At 36.6% G+C, this 22,490-nt stretch overlaps 1 protein-coding gene across 17 annotated transcripts in view; it reads right to left on the bottom strand.

Moving 5' to 3' along the window:
* Nucleotides 1-6,332: 6,332 nt before the first annotated feature.
* Nucleotides 6,333-22,490, bottom strand: part of PDLIM5 (PDZ and LIM domain 5) — a 218,675-nt gene continuing 202,517 nt past the window's right edge. For all 17 annotated transcript variants that reach the window (XM_057309726.1, XM_057309736.1, XM_057309737.1 and 14 more), the window contains 4 exons: nucleotides 16,814-16,994; nucleotides 14,228-14,348; nucleotides 11,187-11,302; nucleotides 6,333-9,576 (listed from right to left, as the gene is read on the bottom strand). In XM_057309726.1, coding sequence (XP_057165709.1) covers nucleotides 9,487-9,576; nucleotides 11,187-11,302; nucleotides 14,228-14,348; nucleotides 16,814-16,994 — 508 coding nt within the window. In that variant the 3' untranslated portion in view covers nucleotides 6,333-9,486. The remainder of the gene's footprint in view (nucleotides 9,577-11,186; nucleotides 11,303-14,227; nucleotides 14,349-16,813; nucleotides 16,995-22,490) is intronic.

Below are 22,490 nucleotides of genomic sequence, written 5' to 3'. Positions count from 1 at the left end.
ATGTATCTTATTATCTCTTCAAGAAAAGGCTAGATAGGTCCTTTGTAGCTCTCGACGTTCACATACACAATCTCATTCGAGCATTGTGACAGCTCTCCAATACACTGGAGAACTATCCTCCGAGAGGGTGAAAGGACACACTAATGAAAAACAAAACAAAACAAAAAACCACAGGTTCAACCAAGTTCTGTAGCTTTTCCAAGATTAGAAGGCTCTTAAGTGAGGGAACACAGTCAAAGAAGTTGGTCTACTGGTCCATTGTGCTGGGTGCCAGTCCAGGAGAAGCTCTAAAACATCACAGGAAACATTATGAGATGGAGAGAATTGTAATTTACTAGGGCAGTTCTTGAGGCGAGAACTCCATGGGGATTGATGGGATTCTTCGATAAGCAGTTTAGAGTCAGGGACAGAGACTCCTAAGGGAGATTCTGGAGCAAGACCAGCTGAATCCCGGCTCAGGGCTCCTTTGCTGAGTGGGGTGGACGACCATGAGGGAGAGCTAAGTGGGTCAGAGCATTTTAGGGGTGGCTCTCTACTTCCAGGGATTCTACACCTCCTCCTTTCCTGCTAACAAAGCGCTCAGTCTTCCCTCTGCATTAGATGTTGAAGAAAAATAACGGAAGATGCACCACCACTGATTTGGAGATGACCCAAATGCCTGCTTGTTAACTCTTCTGTAATTTCAGGCTGGGCGTGATGGAGACGCTCACACTCACATAGGTCTGTCAGTGCCAGGCCCGTGGTCCACCTAAAGCACGCTGCTCTCTTTAAGCACCTGACACGTGTACTCACATATCATTCCTGTATTCATTATAACCATTCATGCTCTCCTTTGACAACAGCCCAAGTTGGTCTTGAGAGAAAACCGAACTCACACATTTTCCATTGGCTTCCCGTCGTAATTCGCGCGAGAGTGAACTTTATCATCATCCTTCCAAGAGATTCCTTAGTGATTTTACCCCCACTTTTTTGTTTTCAGAACACTTCCTTACAACCTGGAACTCAAGCAAGCATTAGTAACCAAGTCATGGTTTTCAAAGAATCTGAAAGGCAAGTCGCACAGGTTTCTGACGTAGAATAAATGTAATCGTTAGAAGTCTTAAAACACGCTAGTTCATCAACGTTATTTTAGTTTGAACCAGTTTGAGATCCTAACCACTTAAGTCTTAAGCCATAAAAGCCCATTCACATATTTCATAATATGTCTCATTTTCTGAACAAAGGACTAACAACTTGACTGTAAGAAGCAGGTGTGAGCACTCTTGATAGGTCAAAACCTTAACACCACACAGACAAGTCTATAATTTCTGGGCATGGTACATGGCATGCGTGAATTTTGTTTCAATATGTTTTCCGTAGTGATAGCTTAGAAAGCCAGAGAGCCGTAGCCTACCCAGACTCCCATTCCTAGTGGCAGAAGTATTTGCTGATGATTGAAAGGTCATACAAAACAGATGTGAGGGCAGCTGGATTTTCCAGCTATGCTTTAGTGGACTCAGCAGCGGTGCCTGCCATTACCAAACAGCAGAGAGATTTTGTTTCAATTGAGCGAAAAAAAAGAATCTTAGGCAACCTTGTCAGAATAATCGGACATATGTGCAGTTTCTCACCGAGGCCTCGCCTTTTCCATCCTCCACTCTTCACACTCACAGCCTGGAATTAACTGCATCACACAGCGACGAGCTGGGTGCTGGCCACCCTGACTTGCTTTCCCACATCTTATAAATAGTACTGTTGACCTGTGTGGGCACAAGTCGCTTTCACCGCAGTTCCTGCGGCCTTCTCATTTGTTCGGTGTTAGCTATGCCTCCAGCCGACTTTCGGTATTCCTGGGATTCTTTGCAATGCGGAGAAAGCACAAAGAACAGCAAACGGACAGGGCTAGCCAGGGCACGAATATCACCTGGGACGGGCCCATGGTCCGATGGCAGACGCCTGTGCGGCAGGCAAGTGTGCAGGTCAGACGGATACGCCTTTTAAGTTTGTACACAGTCTGTCAAAATTAAGTAATTTCTAAACCTGTCCTTTCCTAACGGAACATATGAGAATTGTCCCTTATTAATAAAAGAGACTGTAAGACAATGTGGATGAAATGGTAAATGTTCTCTCTAATCTAGTAAGGAGTCTAAGTGTGAGCTTTGCCGCTTAATAACTGTATGTTTTTCGAGAATTATTTCTCAGAGTTTTCATTTTCTCATCTCTAGTATTTGGGTTAAAAATAGTTGACTCTCCGTTTCTCCAGATATTAGAACCTTACAGGGAATTAGCGTACCCTAGCATGACAGCTAATATCCACACGAAGTAGAGGACAGTATAAGAAATGTAAGTTATTGTTATAATCCACTGGGCTTGATCCTTCATGGTTTAGTTTACTGTGAAGGGGAAATCATTAATCTCTTTGCTTTCCATTACTGAATGTGAAAATAATCTATTTTTCTATATGATAGGGTTTGGGGTTTATACCAAAAAACTTCCTGTTAACAGTAATCCCAATTAATACAAACCTCCAATTAAGAATGTCTTATTCATTTTAACTGTAGGGGGAAAAACCCTTTGGTTATATCTTAGTATACATCTGATAAATCTCTTAAATACTCAGAACTACCATTATACTGGATGTTTAGGGGTAGACCTTGAAAAACACAATCAATGCTACATTATGTTTACTTTGCATATTGAATTAACAGAGGATTTTTGACAATAAAGGATGAAGTTAGAAGACTTTCTTTGGGTTTCCAGTTCACCAAGAAAAATGGAGGTTTTGATTTAGTTAAGAATGTAAAGCTTTCGTTTTGTACCCAGATGTGCCTATTATCAATGTATTGATCTTCACTTCCAAGTTCATCCTTCAGAACCTGTCCCGTGATAGTGACCTGGACTCTTCAAGCGTTTCTCCTTTACAGTGAGTGGTGTTAAGCTTTGCCAACTGTCAGCCAAGGGAGACAAAGGAATAGTGCAGAAGTCAAGAGCTTCTCTTCCTGGTTCCAGGTGCTGCATTTTGCTTTTCCTTCTCCAGCTGCCTGATTCATCCATGGGGCCTGAGGCGGGGGGCATCTGGTGGAGCTCTGCCCCAGCTGAGCTTCCAGAACGCACAGTTCCTCAGTGACTTCACATCCCTGCCCTGGGCCAGTGACCGCCTTGCCGCAGTTCTCTTGATGTGGATACTGTGTATTTTAGGACATAGCGACACTCCAACTTCCTGTGCACACCCACCCACCTAAACTTGGTAACCTAACCTGGGATTACCTGTGTTCTGGAGGGTTGTTTCTTTGTTCCTGGTAACTGAAGAACAGCTCTGGCTGGCCTCAGCAACCAGAGAACTTCTCTGTCATTCAGTGGGCTGCAATCACAGTTTCTCCAACAAAGTCTGACCTCCAGCCATGGAGAAGGGTACTCATTGGAAGGTTGTTCTTCCTTGGGTCCTCTCTCTCAATCTTAGGTTGCCCTTTGAGTTCTCTTTACATATTCACAATTATTCTCCTATCATAGCTTAATAATTCTTTAAACGTCTCCTGCTAAGTTCGGTATGATTTCGGCCTCCTGATTGGACCCAATCTGATCCACCAGGTATAATCAAACACACTTCCCTCCAAGCCCTAATTTATACTCTCACCATCTTTGTTAAAGATCATCCAGAACTTCTGGACAGTCAGACATAAGCAAACTCATAGATTCACATCATTGATTAATACCTTTTCTTGGGGCAGAAGTCCTGGGTTCACTTTGGTGCCTCTCAACTTTTTATTAAGTTCATTTTTATCTAAAGCATTTATAGTACCAGAAAAATTATTAAGCAGTAGTGTAATAATTTCACAAAGCAGAACAAATGATAAGTTTCAGTTGATAAATCTAGGATTACTTTAATTTATATTTCAAAGTTCCTACTTGCCAAGTTCCAAGAATTTGTCTCTTCTCCATTTCATTCAACTGAGGAAGCTTGAGATTGTCAGGATTCTCAAGCAAACAGGAATAGAGAAAACGTCTGGGGTCGGACGACCTCTATATATGCTCAGCTAAGCAAAGACTTCTACTTACACAAAAACTAATATTGGTATGATAAGTCACCGGAGTTCAAGTTACTTTCCTATTTACCAAGGGAAGTTTGGCATATCAGTGATACACTAGGGGAAAAAAAATCAAAAGACAGCTCTGAAGATATTATAGTCTACTAAAATACTTTAAACGAACAATGGTATTTTTGAGTAAGTGCTTAGAATAGCACCAGCTGTGTGTGCTTTACAAGCAAAGGAAAAAAGGGGGGGACAAAGAAGAAAAAACAAACCTAAGTATATTTGAACCAGAGAGCAAATGTGACAATTAGAACACGATGAAAAACTAATTTGGAACCCAGTTATTAAACAGAAACTTTGTCCTTTTGAAACACGGATGCCTTAGAGACCGTGTCAATCAATCCGCGGGCCTGGCACAGAAGTCATTTTCCTTGGGAACTACATTGCCTGAAGAGAAATGGAAAAATTATACTCTCTGTGAATTATAAATTGTTTTATTTTTCTCCCTGAGGTCAGCGATCAGTGGTTTTGTGACATGGAAATGCTTTATTCTTCCACACTAAGCAATGGCTCCAAGCTTTATTGTATGTGATTACACGCCGTTACAAGCACAAGGAAAAGAATTGCCTTCTTGGCCAACTTTCATTAATAGGGCTCCCCCAGTGCTCTGCCTTTAGTGCCAATCACTAAACACACCTTGTTTTCCTCAACGCTGGGTTCAAGGTGTGGAAGCCACACCTTTCTTGTTAATCATTGATGTAATCTCACCACCTCCTCAGACAGTTTCTAAATCATGGAATAAAGAGTAAAAGTTCAGTAATATTATGCCATAGACAAATGGTTTGTTCTAAACTCTCCTCATAAAATGAACAGTTGAGTGAATCAGACACTTGCCACATTAAAAATACCTTTGCATATCTCCTTAGTATAATAAACATACAGGCTACGTTTGACTTTTGGAGGGAAAGGGATTCTTTCACAACATTTTGGGCTCGGCACTTTCCGAGTTAAATGCTCTCATTCATAAGTACAACACAAAACTGTATCAGTCTGAGATTTCGGTTGGGTAGCCATGCGTCCTAGCCCCTTTCCTCTTTTAAATTTTAAATACTGCAAAGGAACCATTTTCCCTGTGCGGCTCCCACACTTGGGATGAAACCTTCTCTGCGGAATTTTGGCACCCTATTAATTAGTGGTTATGAGTGGGAGCTGCTCTCTCTCAGCAACTCCTATTCTGCCATCAGTCAAGTGTGATTCTGTAATAAATTCCCACGAAGCAAACTATTTCTGGTAATTCTCCCTAATTAACACCAGGCCCGCTAATAATACATCAGTACCTATGTGTTTCTGATATAACCAAGATCTTGTCTGAGAGTACTCAAAAAGGGAAACCGCTAACCTAAATTAAGCTTTTGCTGGCAAAAGGATTTTATATGTAGTTCTGTAAGCAAACCTTTGATAATCTTATATTGGGGACATTTTGACCAGAAAACACTGAACGACAGGGAGGCTTGTTTCTGGTTTGAGCACTGAATGGGGATTTATTGTGAACACACACTGTCGAGTCTTAAGCCTATAAATCTTGCACTGGATTACTGTTTCTTAACGAAGGAATGACAGATCTCTTATTTTGTTGGTGCATTTTAATGTGCAATGACGTGATTGATAGAAACCAAACAGCAGCTATTAAAATGTCAAATGCAGACTTGATGCCCTTATAAGTTTGGCTTCTGGAGTTTAATATACTGTGAGCAAATAGACTTGAATTTGTCTTTTATTTCCAATATACAGCCTGCAACAGGAACATTCCTCTTAACTTTATACAGTTGGAAAAAAAATCTTAAACCAATAAACAAATGAGGACTAGATGAGCCTACCTAGTTAGAGAAAAGTTAACTAATGAGATTGGGATGAGTTAACCATGAAGTAACGTACCCTGGTTGATTAAAGCGTGAAAATGTAGATGATGACTTATGTTGTTTCAATATGATACAATACAGTGCTTGATACGACAGGTTATTCCAATAAACTGTTTCAGCGGTAAATATTTTCTAAAACAATGGGGCTTATTTATGTATTAATTTACAAACACGTATCGTGTACATGCTACATGCAGAGCATAAAAATGGATTAAAGTAGAACAAATGTGACAATCTTTTCAAATGTTTTGTTTCTGGGACATTTTGATAGGCGAATATCATAAAAGAGGGATTCTCCCAAGAATCACTACTTCTTTTCCTGTCCTGTGAACACTATTTTATTCCCATGACGACTCCAATGGAAACCAATTGCACCCAACAAAGAAAAACCAGGAGAGCTTGCTTTTATCACTGCAGCCACTTATTTATTGAATATGTGCACATTAAGGTATTACTATACTGATTATATTTCTCACGTGGTTTTTAATTAGAAAATGGATCCAAAAGCAAAACAGTACAGATGTATACAAACGTAAAAATGTAAAGAAACAGAAATTAGAGGTTAACAGATAAGGCAAATGATACTTTGAGAATCCAAACCCAATACCTTAAAACATTTGGAGGAGAAGGATGACAAACTGAAGCCAGACTAGACTTGTGTCAAATTATTCACCGTTTTCCCTTCCCTTATGTCAGAAAAGCCTCTCCTTTCAATAGAGATGATTTAAAAAGCTCTAAGCTTCACAGAAATGTGAATATAACACTAGATTCAAACTTGTACAAGGGAGAGGAAGGAATTATTGTCTATGAAAGTGGTCCTAATATACTACCCCTTGAAAACGGCACCATGAAAACATTTCTGCTGTAGATAATTTCAACCATAGGCTACACTAATATTTTGAAGATTCAACCTCTTATTTCTATTTGTCTTCATACTGTGACCAAATGACTAGGCTTTAGTTTTAGACTCTAAATGTAACCTGAATCAACAAGAAATATGCATGCTCCTGTAAGCATAAGCAGCGGGGATCCTCTCTAGGCTGCCACTCCAGCGGGCAACACTCAGCCCTTGTAAGTCTGGGAAAATGTTATAAATTGGAACCTATTGCTACTATTTTGAATCTGGGAAATATAAGTAAGGGATGTTTAAGAGTCATATACTGTAATTTTAATCTGTATCATACTAAGTACAGCATTCCAAAATATACATCAAGAAAGGCTAAAAGTAAATGCTCTACAGCAAAGAGGTAATAATTAAAAAAATGCTAGTGACATGGAATATTTATAATCAGAAAAATAAATATTCAGGGAGCTCATCAGAAGAATAAAGTGCTCTGCCAGTTATTTTAAGATTAACGCTGGTGTATTAAATATGGCATTCATTCCCCACTGGAAAATACAGAGATTCTTCTGGGTTATAGTCAATATTTATTTCACAGGATTAACTGGTTTAGAACATATATAAAGCTTTGCCACAAAGGAAAAGGGCAAAGCACAGAATGATAAATTAGGAAGCAATGTTATCTTTTTAGGGATAAAACTGAGAGGAATGCAACATTATGCTCCATGAATAATGTGCACTAAAAAAAGTCTAATAAAAACAACATCCTTAATGTAATGTAACTTAGCAAGAAATCCAGGTCAAATAAAATTCTGGAAAGGAAATACCCAAATGCCACTGACTTTTCAAATACTATCTTGGCATAGAACCTATAAAGGCAAAACTAAACAACCAACAACAACAACAAAAAAATCATCTCTACTACATCCAAACAAAACCACCGATTTATTTTATATTGTGTAAAGCAAGAGGCTGACCCGAAGCTGTGTGACAACGCACATCAGCCAGCACGGACTCTACAGGTGGTTTCAGCAGCAATCGAGAAATACTGCACAATGCAGTTCCAGCACTTTATTTCAAGAGTAAAACTTCCTGCCTCCCTACAGATGCAGGGTGAGGAGGTAGTTCGGGGTTGCTACTGGTGAAGCCACTTCATGTCACCCTTCTCATGCTTTGACTCCCAGTTAATTATTATCTGCATATAAGAGAAATCTGCTAGACCATAAATTAACAGCTTTCAGGACAGATGCCTTGAAAAGTTCTTAGGGAGGTTAAACAAATATTAGAGCCTAAAACCTCCCTCTACAACAAACATCACACAATGGAAATGAAGTCATTCGTGAGTTACGGGGCAGGGAGGACTTGGGGTTGTCTCAACTTTAAAAGCCCCTTGCCCCAGACATATTGGTATTTTACCTTAGTGGGATCACGGGCTTTCCTCCATTCCGGAAACAAAGAGAAAAACTGTCAAATGTCAAAATCTGTTTTCTCACAATTTCACAACTGTTGTTCACGTCTTCATGGGTTATCTATATAATTTTTTCCCCAAATAAAACAAATAACAAGCCAATGTGAGTAACTGATCACGTTCCCCTCCTATACTATCAATCTCTGGGAATAAAAGCTTTCCAAACTTCATGATCACATTTGGAAGTGGTTTATTTATTACTAAGAGAGAACTACTAAAAGAAAAAAAAACAAAAACAAAAAACAATCCTTAGATTCTATCACAACCCCAAGTCAATCTTTTACTTTTCTAATGTAGAACTAAAGAAAAAATTATTCTGCAAAGAGAGTTCTAAAACCTTTATCAGTCAGTAATACAAATCTGAAACTGATCTAATGGATTCACTGTCTGAAAAGGGGAGAATTTTTAACAATTCTGATTACAGTCCTCAGATTTCCCATAATTCCTAACTTCACTCTTTTCTACTAACTCTCTTGACCTCAGCATGAGGGAAGGGGAAAAAATGGGAGTTTGACTAATACAGGTGATAAAACATATACAATGAACAGAACTGGTTATATTTCAATAAAAGGCAAATATTTGAAATTAGTAAGCAATGTGGTGGCTTTTTTGGGGGGTGGATGAGAGAAATATGTAACATCTCTTATTGGCATGGCACATTTTGATGGAAAATCTTATTAGTCTTACCTACTGGAATGATCAGTAAGACCAAAAAAAGCACATACAGTTTTTTTTTTTAAAAACTGATACCTACTACTGATAAAATTCTGTTTAAACTCCTATTTCCTCTTTTAAAGATAAGCACTATTTTTTTAAAAATACATTTTACTTATTGATAGAGTGTAAGGCAATTTTCATTGCCTTTTACAGATTTACTCAGAACTACCTAACAAGGAAAGAAAGTATAATTAATTCAGCATAGATGTTAGAGGTTTTTATTCTAAAATTTAATTCTTCACTAATTTATTCTATGATGAATTTAATAGTCAACCAGGAAATTGGTTTTTATAAAAGTTATTTTATGGGCAGAAAATACAGGGAAAAAGTAATCATAAATGCGAAACTGTCTCTTTACTTTATGAAGCCAAATATTTCCTCATAGACTTGGTTTTTAAAGCTGGAATTTATCCCTTCAGGGCTACTATTATTTTTCAAAATTCCTATAAGTATTAAATCTAAAAATTAATTGGTAATTCCGATTTTCCTCTTTCTCTTCGAATTTCTTCTCTACCCCTGAACTGTTGACTTTCAAAAATTCACAGAATGGGCATGTTTCTTGCAAAGTGGCTTGTCCTTCTTGGAGAAAAAGGTCTGACCTTCCAAACTTTCACAACATACCTGAAAAAGAAGATATTATTTAAAAGAATATCATTATTTTATCAAATATGCCTAAAAGGGGAAAATGACTTTTCATTTGGTGGATAAGACAAAGCACTTCGTTGGTTGTATTAGACACTCTGACATTTAATGATTACTATGATATTTCATGTAATTTTTCAAAAGCAACGAAGAATGACTTTTTCCTAGAATGCATTCTAATTTATTTAAATCACTGATCATTATTTTTCTTTACTAGGCCCTTATAAGAAAATACATAAAGAGGTCACATTAAACTAATTTCTCTTCCCAAATGCTCATCAATGATCTAAATTTGCCTCCTGTTGTAGGGAACCAAAGCACTCAAAATGAAAACACAATACAAATGATTTGCCAAATATTTCTAAACCTCCAAACACACGGGCATGGAATACCTGAGAATTCTTTTTAATTCATTTCTTGTTCCTTATAGTAAAAACCCTGGTCAACATCTGGCTACTGGATGATTAGATAGTCTACTTCCTATCTGTATTTATGTCTTCTTGTCTTTCTTATTGCCTTTCTTAAGTACAATAGTATAATGGAGCAGCTCTACCAGAGAACAGGAGAAAGCGAATCTGCTAAAAAGTTGTTGTATTTTATAGAGCTCATGAAGTCTAAGAGATGGAAGAGATAAACAAGATCAATTTAAGAATCAACCAGGTAATGTTTGGGGAAATCATTCGACTTCAATTAACATTACTTTTTCCCTTCATACAATGGGTATTGAAAACTATTTGACATATTAAATCTAATAAAAAAAATCAAAATCTGAACAGAGTATCTTTATTGGATATTTACTTTCTAAATTAAAAAATAATATCTTAAGTGGGCACCTGGGTGACTCAGTCAGTTAGGCAACTGCCTTCAGCTCAGGTCATGATCTCAGAGTCCTGGGATCAAGCCCTGCATTGGGCTCCCTGCTCAGCAGGAAGTCTGCTTCTCCCTTTGCACCTCTCTCCTGCTCATACGTGTTCTCTCTCTTTCTCTCTCACTCTCTCTCAAATAAATAAATAAAATCTTTAAAAAAAGTCTTAAGGTAAATGTGAATCTCTACAGCTATTTTCATCATTAAAAATAAAACCAAAAATATTAAAATACCAAACAAAATAGGTAAATATATCATTACATGTTTATTATAGTCTTAAAAAGAAAAAAAATATTCATGGACTACTGCTAAGGAAGGAAGCAAATCAACATATAGTTTGTTTCTACTCTTAATTCAACAATACGTTTTTAGAATTGTTTGTTTCTATTTCTGGCACTCATGTTTCCAAAAATTACTAAAAACACTCCAATAAAACACAGTTTAAAAAAAATGTAAAGGACTATTGTTTTAAGAAATATGTAGTTTCTCCTTATAAACACAAACTTATTAAAAATAAGATTTTCTCTAAAGGAATAAGCATCTTATTCTGTGCCAAATACTTCATAAAATGCCAAAACTTTCAATGAACAACTTTCAAAATCACTGTAAAAATACTTTTATGTGTGAAGGACTGAAAGATACAAGAACTGTTATTTCCATTTAGTGCTTAGGCTAAAACTGGCCATACTGTGCTCCTCTAATTTGAAAATAAGAGTTTACTTACTGAGCATACAAAGCAAGTGTCATGCCAGGTATAGCCCAGGGCCTCCAGGAACATGTCGCCAGCTTCTATGGGAAATTCACATCCATGGCATATGGTACCAAAAAGGGCATAATAATCTGTATTGCAGCAGGGTGGGGGTGAGGAGACATAATTTAAACATGTCAAAGCTTTAGAATAATAGTTCCTAGAAAGCAGCAACAAAATTGAAATTAAATGAGAAGATGAAGATAAAGTTACTAGTAGCTGAAAAATGTTCAGAAGACATGTTTGGCTTGAGAAATATGCATAGCATGTTTCAGGTTACCTTTGGGGTAAATATTATTTACATAACTTAATGTCCTTTTTCCATTTTTCCACATAATACTTCTCACCTATCTCCAGCTACTTAAATGTCCAAATACGTATGAAGAATAACTCTGTTCCCTGATCAGTTATCAACAGACATGACTGTTTTAACAAAAGACAAGAGAACGTCCAAAAACCAGCAACACTAAGACTAAAGAATATAAATCAAGAAGAAATATCTGATATCAGCACATTTCATAGAGTATCTGACTTGGTAGGGAAGAAAAAAATGTCACAAGAAATTTCCATGAATAAGTGCCATGACTGGGTTTCTAGCCGGACTGTATCATAACAGTATTAGCCACTACTCTTTTGCTGCGATTTCCTTTCAATCTTATGACTTCATGCCAAAAATCCTTAGCCAGAGAACACCATTTACTTGACAGAGATTACAGCTATAAAATACTAATAGGATTTCCTTCTGAAGAAAGCAGTAATGATGAGATGTTTCTTAATTATTACTAAATTAGAATTTACTGGCAATTTTCTTTTATGCAGCTACTCTCACTACTTGTGTTTACTCCAACCTGGGCTGGAGCAGAAAGTAGACTTCAATTTCCAACTTGATTTACCTTTCTTAACAATGTTCAATATTCCTTAGCACCATTTGCTCAGCACATGTTCATAGAGTCCTACTGTGTGCCTGGCACTGATGGCGGGTATAGTGGTGAAGACAGATGTCGCTGCTCTCTTTATGGTGCTTACATTCTCACTGGGAGTTCGATGTTGTCATTTATTATATTTTTAAAGTAAGTGATAATAAATAATTTCAGATTGTCACAAGAACAATGAAGAAAATAGTCATGTGATACAGAAAGTTGGGGGAAGTATGTAACACTCCATTAACTAGGTGGGTTTGGAAAGGATTCTCTAAGGAGGTAACAGTTGTGCCGAGACTTGACAAAAAAAACAAAAAATCACCACAGAAAAGCTGAGGAAGAACAGATCAGTTAGAAGAAACAGCAAGTACAAATCCCTGAGGCAGGAAGAATCTTAGCACGTTCAGAAACGCAAAGGGCCCAGGTATGCCTAGAATCCAGTGACAGAAAGTAAGGTGGTAGAAGATAAGGTTGGCAAAGCAGGCCTGATAAGGAGTATAGTGTTTACTCAAGCAGAAGCAAGAGGTATGAAGCATAATCTAATTCACATTGAAGCAAAATATTATCATAGCTGCTATCTGAGGGTCGGGGAAAGAAGATATACCATTTTAGTTGGTGATTAGAGTGTCCAAACAAAGACAGTGAGTTGGATTTAATTCTGACTATTGAGGTGGAGAGAAATGAATGAATTAATATATGCTGGGGGTAGAACTGCTAGAATTTACTAATAGATTGGATATGGCGAGAGCAAGGGAAAGAGCAGAATCTTAGGTTTTGGGATAGTGGACGGTGGGGGCATTTACTGAGATGGGAAAGTCTGGGTAATAACAAATGTGGGAGGTTAAAGAAATACAACAAAAATAGATCAAGTTGATTAGAAATGACATTTAAATAAATCTTCAATAATATTTTCCCTTTCTTTAAGCAATTTTTGGGTTTTTAGACTACATTAAATATGGTATTAAGGCTAGATAGTTTTGTATGTTATTTGACTAGACAGGGACTATCTGCCAGCTAGTCAAAATGTCTTGCAAAGCTTAATTTTAAAACAAACAAGCTCTTTCTTCAGAAGAATTAGGTGAAATTACAAATGTGAAATATTCTGATTTAATCAGGGTAGGCAGCTTGTAGCCATCCTGTCCCAAAATAGCCCACAGGTAGGATAGTTCCCTGGAATTTCCAGAGAGTTTCTTGGTGGATAGTCTGGCATAGATCTAGACTGGTCCTAAGTAGGAGCTAAAAGGAACTAAGTGAGCAAAAAAGGGTCCGAGTGATGTTGACTAAACTCGAATTAGAAGTTGGCTGCTCCTTTATCTGAACTAGTATGCAATATTCCCTTCCTCCAGCACCACATTTTGAATTTGAAGGCAGATCAACAATAAAACTCCACAGTGGAAATGCAGTGGTAGTGAATGTAGGCATGATAAAGGGAAAATATTTTATTTTTTGAAACATATGTGTGGTACTAATACCTAAGTAAGAGTAATATTAATAAATAAGTGTTATGAAAGTTCACTTACTGCCCCTGGGAAAGAAAAGAAGTGTTCAGAGCTCGGGTACTAATAAGACAAATGTAGTAGATTGGTCCTTAGAGCCCAGTTTATCAAAAATAATTTTACTAAGGGAACAATCCAAACCAAGATCACCCTCCCATTCAGTAAGAGTAACAAAGGACTTCCAATTTATTGTCAAGACATTTGCCTTAAAGGGCAAATCAATAACACGTTCAAAAATTGATCATTTCTCATGTTTAAAACCACTGAAAAGTCACCGTTTCGAGTGTAAGTGGTGGCTTTAAGCTACACAATTTGGTAGACTTCATATCCATAAACTATTAGGGATTCAAGTAAAATATTTTCCTACTAGGTAATGCTTATATGCTCCTTTCTCTTAATGAAGTTGGGAATGTCTGTCTTGACAAAGTCACATAGAAATTTTATATAGTTTTTTGCTATATATTTAGAATAGCTTTAAATGCCCCTGAAAGAGTTAGGAAATCTACTTTGCCCAACATTTCCTTTCAACTTTATAGTAATATAACGGTTAATGTTTTATCTTTATTTAAAACTTAAGAAACAAATGGCTTTAGGATCCTACCAGTCTCACAGTATGGTTCACCATCCTCCAAATGAAAAACATTATTACGAATGGGTTTTCCACAGGCCACACACACAAAACAGGAAACGTGCCAAGTTTGTTTCAAAGCATTGATGACTTCCTGTTACAGAAAGGTAATTGGATGTAAAGAAAGATGACAATACACAAATGCTTATTTTACTAGTTGTACCAACACAGCCCTTTTAAACTGACCCAAAGTAGAAACATGCTTTGTTCTAACCACGAGCTTTTCCTCTAAGTAACAGATGATACTTAAGGACAGACTCACAAATCGTCTAAACTGATACACTATACAGTATGTGTGTTTCCCATAAATACTCATCAATAAACTTATTTAAAGAATGATTATTGTGTTTTTTAAACATTATACATGCGGTGAATAAAGTAAGCATTTCATAAGTGTTTGCTATGAAACATTCTGCTTTCTCTCAAAAGGGTGTCAGGGAACATTAACTTACAAAGGTTTCATAGTATTATCTTGAAAATGTCACGGAGGGGAAAAAAAGAAAATGTCACGAGAAAGGGCAAAACATTTGAAAATTAAAACAAACCTGTGCTTTGGAGCATTATGGAAGCAATAACATAATCAGTATAATCCAATCAGTTTAACACATGTTTAGGATTCTGGAAATCAGCTGTGACTACACTAAGCACACACTCAAATGAGTGTCTAAAATTTGAACCATGAAGTGTGGATTCTAGTCAACAATGGCCCTATGGTTAAAAATAGCAGTATTAAAGACTTGGATCAGATTTTAATTAGTAAAAGAAGTCTTGAGAAGCTGGTTTTGCAAGGAATCATTTCTTTAGATTGAGAGAGATGGAGACACTAAACATTATTTTTGAAGAACAGTTAACAAAAAGGGAATTTACTCTTTCTATAATATTTATCCCAAAAAGAGTCCTCTTTTTTACACATAAAATATGGTTACAATTTTGTACATGAATTACTTATAAAGAGCAAACTGGAAAAAAAATACATCCTAAGATTAAGAATTATCTGGGATTGGTAAAATATATAGGTCATTTTAATTTTCTTCTTCACATTTTTTGGTATTTTCTAATTGCTGTAGAGTGAAATATTTTTTATAATAAAAATTGTTAAAATAAAATAAAATGATACAGAGAAAATTATTAGCCTTAGAAAACGCCACAGTTCACTACTGAAGGATACTGGGGGAAAATGCCAGTTGTTTAGATCCAAAAAGATTACCATGAACATGTCCAACAAATGTACATTGAACCAAATCATTTCTCAAGGCTTTTGGCATTTACTTCCCTATCCTTGAGACAGATTACTATTTCTTCTCTAATAGGAAATCAGACAACTAAAACACAATCCAGAGAATCTGTCTCTGTAGTGAACTTCTGGCCCATCTCTAAGGCAATGAGGATAAGATTTCCATTTCCTAGAACCTCATTTGGTTTTAAGACTGTTACCTGACTTCGTGTTATTAATTATTCTAGAATTTATAGAATATATTTATATACTAAAAGAGTATTAACATATATTCAACTTATTATTTGTCATTTAGGAACTGACAGCCTGTATCATTCTACTCTTTTGTTCCCAACATATTATACAAATTAATAATACAGAAATATTTCATGTGGTATAGTTATAATTTAAGTGTCCTCAAAGTTTTAGAACCATATAAAGATGTAATCTGAAATTCAAAGTTCTCAATAATTCATACTAACTTTTCTCTCAGCTGATATGAATTAAAGTTTCATTATTATATTTTTATAGACAGGATATTAGAATTCACCAATGCCATTTCCATCTTTTGTATTAGCTGTATGTTTCGTACGAGAACCTTGGATGAGGCACCTTGGATGCTTCTAAAATAAAATTCCATCTCCTAGTCATCCATAAGAAATGACTGACCCTTTCTTTGTAAACTGCAAACTGGATATTCCAGAGCAGGAAACTCATTCATTCATCATTATTTATTCTATATCTGACTCCTAAATTACTCCCTTTTTGAAAAGAGAAAAAAAAAGGTGCTTAGATTATTTTTCTATCACATGTATATGCTCATAAAATAGTTATATCTTTAAACATTATATGTGTTTAAGAAAAATATATCATTTATAAGCCTCATGTTTTATATATTTCATGAGATCTGTGCCCTGTGCTTGAACCCTGACAAATGGGGAAATGCTGCTCTTATAAAAGTTATGGAATTTAATTTAAAACAGTGAAGGTGTCAGTTCTGAGAACTCTGATGTGTGTGGTCCTGTGCGACCTCTTCATTCCTGAGCAAACAGGGTCCTGTTGAGGTAGCACACCCACAGTAAATTATTTTTTCCCTACAGTGGCTAGACTTTCACTAGACAAGAGAGCACTCAGTAAGACAAAACCAAAGACAACTTAACCCCATGAGTCCGATATACTTCTACAGAGGTCTATTTAGTTTTGCTTTACAATAATAAACAGTGATGAAAACAGAGAGGGGATCAAGCAAGAAGAACATAAAAAGGAAAACTGATGGAAGGGTTTCACAACAAAAAAATTATTGTGCTTTCAACCTCGCTCAGCATAAACAGGTTTCTGATACTTACTCCGAGGATCTTCCTTTGGCATCGCCCACATTCAGGAGCAAAGAATTTCTCGTAGCACAGCTCACAATACAGGGCTCCCTTCTCCTCTACAAACCCAATGTAGGCCATTGTATTTTTGCAGTGCGCACAGTTAAATTCTTCTGGATGCCAAGATTTCCCCAGTGCCACTAGGAATGGTCCCCTGCCAGAATAAAAGAGATCAAGTTGGCTGGGGAATAAAAGTTTCTAAAGTTAGCTTGGACAGAACCTCTTTTATGCAATATCCAAACAATTAAATACTTGCTCAATTATGCTTCTGAGGGCTGGAAACATGGGTGCTGTAAATTTACATAGGAACTCTGAGCATTTCTGTGAAGAGGAAAAGAGGGAGGAGTAAAAAGCACTTCAGGGATTCTTTCGAGGAAGGCCATTTCCCCCACTTCTTTCCATCTTCAAGAGATTTGGTGGTTATGTTTTTTGAGCTGCAACGAGTGGCTCTGTCTGTATGATGATTACGACAGAGAATGAGAATGTTAACTCCAACAGAAAATGAAGTAACCAGAAAAAAATATATGGGTTAGGCAGAGACGAGAATTTGACATTTCTATAAAATAAAGAGAAATCTCAATTTGGTCATGTCGGAGTCTTAAAATTTGTAGCAATTATTACCTGAGGAAACACTGCAGTCCATTTCGGTTCCCCACACATTGTTCCATTACTTATTTCTCAACTTTATTAAGCATATCAAATGTTTATGACCCCTCCGAACAGACTATGGAAACTGTCAACTGGATATTAGAGACTGTTTTGAAGCTACTTAGAAAGGTTTTATTTAATTAAAACATGACTGATTTTTAATGCACATTTGTATCAAGGTAACAAATGTTTGTAAAGAGATTTTTTTCCATTAAATACTATACAGTCATGAACTGATAAGATGGGTTTGGTTTGCTTGACAGGAATCCATTATGAAGCCTTATCTAGTCATGAAGCCTGCAGAAATGAACCATTCTAGCCTCTGCAACATACTTTTCAGTAGCTCCATCACACTAATCTTTATTCACAGAGTGGCTTTACCTCTAAGGCACTTTTACACTTATCCAATTTGTCCATGCAACATTCCTGTGAGATAGACCAGGGCAGTTATTTCAAACTCAGTTTAACAGATGGAGAAGCTGAGATACAAAATGTTCAAAAGATATGACAAATATCATAAAATCACTGACAGAGTGAAGGCCAGAAGCTGAATTTCCTGATTTCTAGCACACTGGTGTAGTCAACTGATATTCTGCTTTTCATCTCATTACCGTCAATTATCATCACTGAGTGACCACAGGGTAATTGTCAGTAAGCACGGATACCTGACTTCTAGGCAGATTATTAATAGGAAAAGTCACAGTAATGAGCATCACAAAATCAGAGCATTTTTTTCTCTTTTGACAATGACATAAATCTTAGTATTCAATAACTATTTCCACTGGGAAATTCTTTACAAATACATTGATGTTTACTCCGAACCAGCACCTAATTTTGCAAGAGTCAAAAAAGTAAAAAGGCTCTTGATGAATGATAAAAATGTGTTTTGTGAGGTCTAAGAGGGTATTTTCTAGCCTCATTTTTTGTTAACTTGTTTTTGTTTTTGTTTTTATTAATAACATGATGCCAACTTTTATCAGACAGAGCATGCAGTTCTCTTAGCATTTGAGACAAGTAGTTTATTATTATTTTTTAAGCTTTAGGGAGCCATAAATTTTATTATCACTAACAAGGAACGTCTTTGTTAACTAATTCCTGACAGGAAAAAAAAAGGCTATAGATCATTTATTCTGTAACCAAATGTTACTTTGGGTAGGCTGTCCCTCAATTTTTAACTGGATTATAAATAAGTCATACTCAGCAAGTTCCTTCCTCTCATTTTCTCAATATGTATTTGGCAAGTAGTTTAGCTTCAAAGATAAACCAAGGAGTCAGAGTGTTCAAAGCTAGACAAAGTTTTACGAGTGTGTGGAGTTTTTCTACCAGTAGGTATCTGGTTATATAAGCTTGAAAAATCTGCCAGGTTAAATTTACTGTGACCACAACATAGGGATGGTAGAACTTTGCTACCATTTGTTTGGACACAAGGCAGATTCCAGAGGATTTGTTAGGCTGAATTAGGGCACATCTTCAGCTCCTCCATAGGTTGGATGGCCCCTTGAGGCCAGTATCCTTATTTAGCTTTCCAGATTGCAAAAGTCAATCCAACCTCAAAATCCACATTCTATCAAAGTGTTGTATGCACTTGGAGTAAAGAGAGAGCTTTACTCCCGGAACATGGCTATCAGTGCCACCAAACATTTAACAAAATTCATCTGAGGGGGAAAAACAAAAGACATCTAAGAACAACCGATTCACGAACACACAATCCATTTTCTAGGTTTAATAAAATACACGTTGAAATCAAGTCAGACCAGCAGAGAAGGAGGTTCTACAACTTACGGCATATTGGGCCCGACCCACTCCACAGAATTACTCTCTTAACGACCGGTGCGCAACGTGATACCATCAGTCTGCACTGACACTTGTCACAGTAAATAGCTCTGTAACAGTCACCCCTGCTCTTCCTCTAAGTTGCTGTTGAGAGTGCTATTTGTTAGGTCACACAGGGTCATTTTCACATGTACTCCTTAGAGAAAGTCCTTTCAGGTTTTTGTAACAAGAACAGTTTTGCTTCTCTGAGCAATAGGCTTGTTTTTTTACTCATTGTGTAGTAAGTTTAAAAATTAACTTTCTTTTTTTGTTGACCACTAAAAGGCTGAAAGCCAAATTTAGTCTAGCCCTAGGCAAGTATGTAGGTCATCCTTATAGGTTTTGTCCAGTCTTAATGGCAAATTTTTGTCCGATCTTCATTTTTAATGGTCCCATTCATGATTTCCAATATTCTTTTGCTCCCTTTTATAATTTAGAAGATTTTCTTATATTTCACGTATTCCTAAAAGTGTTTTTAAAAGGTTTCCAAAATAGTTTCTATTACAAATAAATTAATTAAATTAATTAAATCATCCAGTAAAAGAATAACTTTTAGATATCTCCTTATCCTTATCAAATTTGAATAGTGAAATGTCTTAACAACAGTAAAGAAGCTCCCTCTGCACCTTTAAAAGCTGAACTGAAAATGACCCTTGCTCCTGCCAGATCTCCTGTCTTAAACATGCTCAGTGCAGGTATTGGCCTAGCCAGATATTCCCCCCCCCAACCCCGCCCCGGCTGAAAAAGCATCTTTCCCATCATGCCCTTGAAGTTACATATAAACACTCAAATCTCTTACATATAACAAAGTATTCTCTTCTTTGTGTTAGCAGAGATTGATTTAACAAATTCATTAACATAGGATTAACACTGAAGTTCTTCTTGTTCCAGGCAGGATTGGGTTTCCATTTGTGAACTGGAACTACAGGCTTGGGTAAATGCAGAGTGGAATTAAGTCTGCCTCTACCTCTTCCTGCACTCTACCCCACAGCCCTTCCCAAATACTCCTTCACTGACAAAGGAGGGGACGGGAAAGAGTAAAGCACTGATTGGCTGAGAGAGAAGAGCTATCCTATCCCGTGAAATTTTTACTGTTTATTTTCTGTGAGACTTACGCCAAAAAGAAAAAAAAAAAAAAAAAAAAAAGAAGAAAGGCAGGAAAAGATGTCAAAAGGAACAGAAAAAGAAAGCTTATATATATATATTTTTTTTAAGATTTTTTATTTATTTATTTGACAGAGACAGAGACAGCCAATGAGAGAGGGACCACAAGCAGGGGGAGTGGGAGAGGAAGAAGCAGGCCCACAGAGGAGGAGCCTGACGTGGGGCTCGAACCCGGAACGCCGGGATCACGCCCTGAGCCAAAGGCAGACGCTTTAACCGCTGTGCCACCCAGGCGCCCCAAGAAAGCTTATATAGTGAGAAGGTGAAAGGGATTGCAAATTTCAATAGGCATAATCTAACAGGGATTCAGTTTCAAAATCAAATGCTTGCTTCCTGCCTCTCTTTATTATTTAACTAGAACAATAACGCTCAGTCACAGACGTTAGCTCTATAAATAGGTGAAGAAAATATCAACAGCTACCTAACATTCCTAAGATCACGTGGATGATGAAGTGTAAAGCTGGAATTCTCCAAGGCCCAGCTACTACAGATTAAAACTTGCATTTGACCAAAAGTTACTGCATCAATAGAAGTTAAAAACAAAAAAAGCTAAGAAAATCAAAAGAAGTTAATCAACAAAAGTTAAAAGCAAAACCACATAAAAATCCAACTCATGCTCAAAAATAAAAATGGAATCTGATACTCTACTTAATTAGATATAATAATAAAAATGTATAAACCAGTTTTACATTATGGTCAAATTTTGGGAAAGGCCTGGCATGAGCAAAGACTCCAAGAACAACAGAACCAAAGGAAGAGTTTTCTGAAAGAGAAAAAATTATTGGAAGAAACAGTGCACACACAATTACAAATACAAAGACACACTCAGGAAGCGAGAGTAAAAGAGGATGAAACACACTTGAAATAATAGTAAAACACACTATCGAGACTTACAATACTCAAAATTAGCAATATTAATAATCCTTCCTAAAATTTAGAAGTGCTGCATTTTTGATACCCTTAATTCTTCATTTCCAGTACCTTATGTCTGAACTTTCCAATTTGGAACATTAAATAACATACTTCCACCTTTATTGAGTACCATCTTTAATTTATAAGCCCTTTAAAATACTGCCCTTTAAAAGGTTGTGAGGTCAGCTATAGCTTTTTATTTTAAAGACATAAATGACTCAATGTTCAAGAATAAATGCATGAGTAAAATGAGTCTGAACATAACAGTGAATAAAAAAGACAAATTCTTAAAAAAAAAGTAATATTAATTGATAGTTCTTTAAGTCAATTGGAGAGAATTATACTCAATTATTTATATTGGTTATTATAAAATTCACAAAACAGGAAAATGTGTTTCTATATATTAAGACAAATGGGAGAAAATTTCAACTTGGAGAAACTTATCATAGATTCCTCCAAATATTTTTAAAAAGTTCAATCATCAACTGCACAAGTATTTACTAAATACAATGATACATGCCAATGCTGCTCTAGGAGCAGAAAATATGGTAGGAAATAAAGTCAGGAAAGGCCCTGCTTACACAGAACTTACATCCTAGCATGAGGGAGAAACAACAAACAACAATAATTTTTTATAAAAAGGGTATGTTGGATTTTAAGTGCTGAGGAGGAAAAATGAAGCAGGGAGGGAAGACTGTATATGGTGGTTGGGGGAGGGGAATTTAAACAGGGTGGCCAAGGATACCCTGATATTTGAATAAAGACCTGAGTGAGGCAAAGGTGAACTATGCAAATATCCAGGGGAAGAGAATCCAGGCAAGGAAAACCTCAAATGCAAAGGGCCTGATAAAGATGGCTGGGGAGTCTGAGAAACAGCAAGAAGGCCAGTGTGCCTGGAGTAGAGGAAACAAGGGCGAAATTACCAAGTAATAAGGTAGAGAGATAATGAGGTGGTGGTGGGATGGGGTTGACTACGTAAGGCCTTTAGGCCATTGTAAGGATTCTGGCTTCTACCAAAAGTAAAATCATGGGGTTTCCAGCAAAAGAGTGACACTATCTGATTTATGTTTCATCAGGATTTACTCTAGCTACTGTGTTGAGGACAGGTAAAGGG

This window comes from Ursus arctos, unplaced genomic scaffold (genome assembly GCF_023065955.2).
Source record: "Ursus arctos isolate Adak ecotype North America unplaced genomic scaffold, UrsArc2.0 scaffold_9, whole genome shotgun sequence".
NCBI lineage: Eukaryota > Metazoa > Chordata > Mammalia > Carnivora > Ursidae > Ursus > Ursus arctos.
Note: the sequence above shows the minus strand (reverse complement) of the source record. Positions and strands in the feature narration are given on the sequence as shown.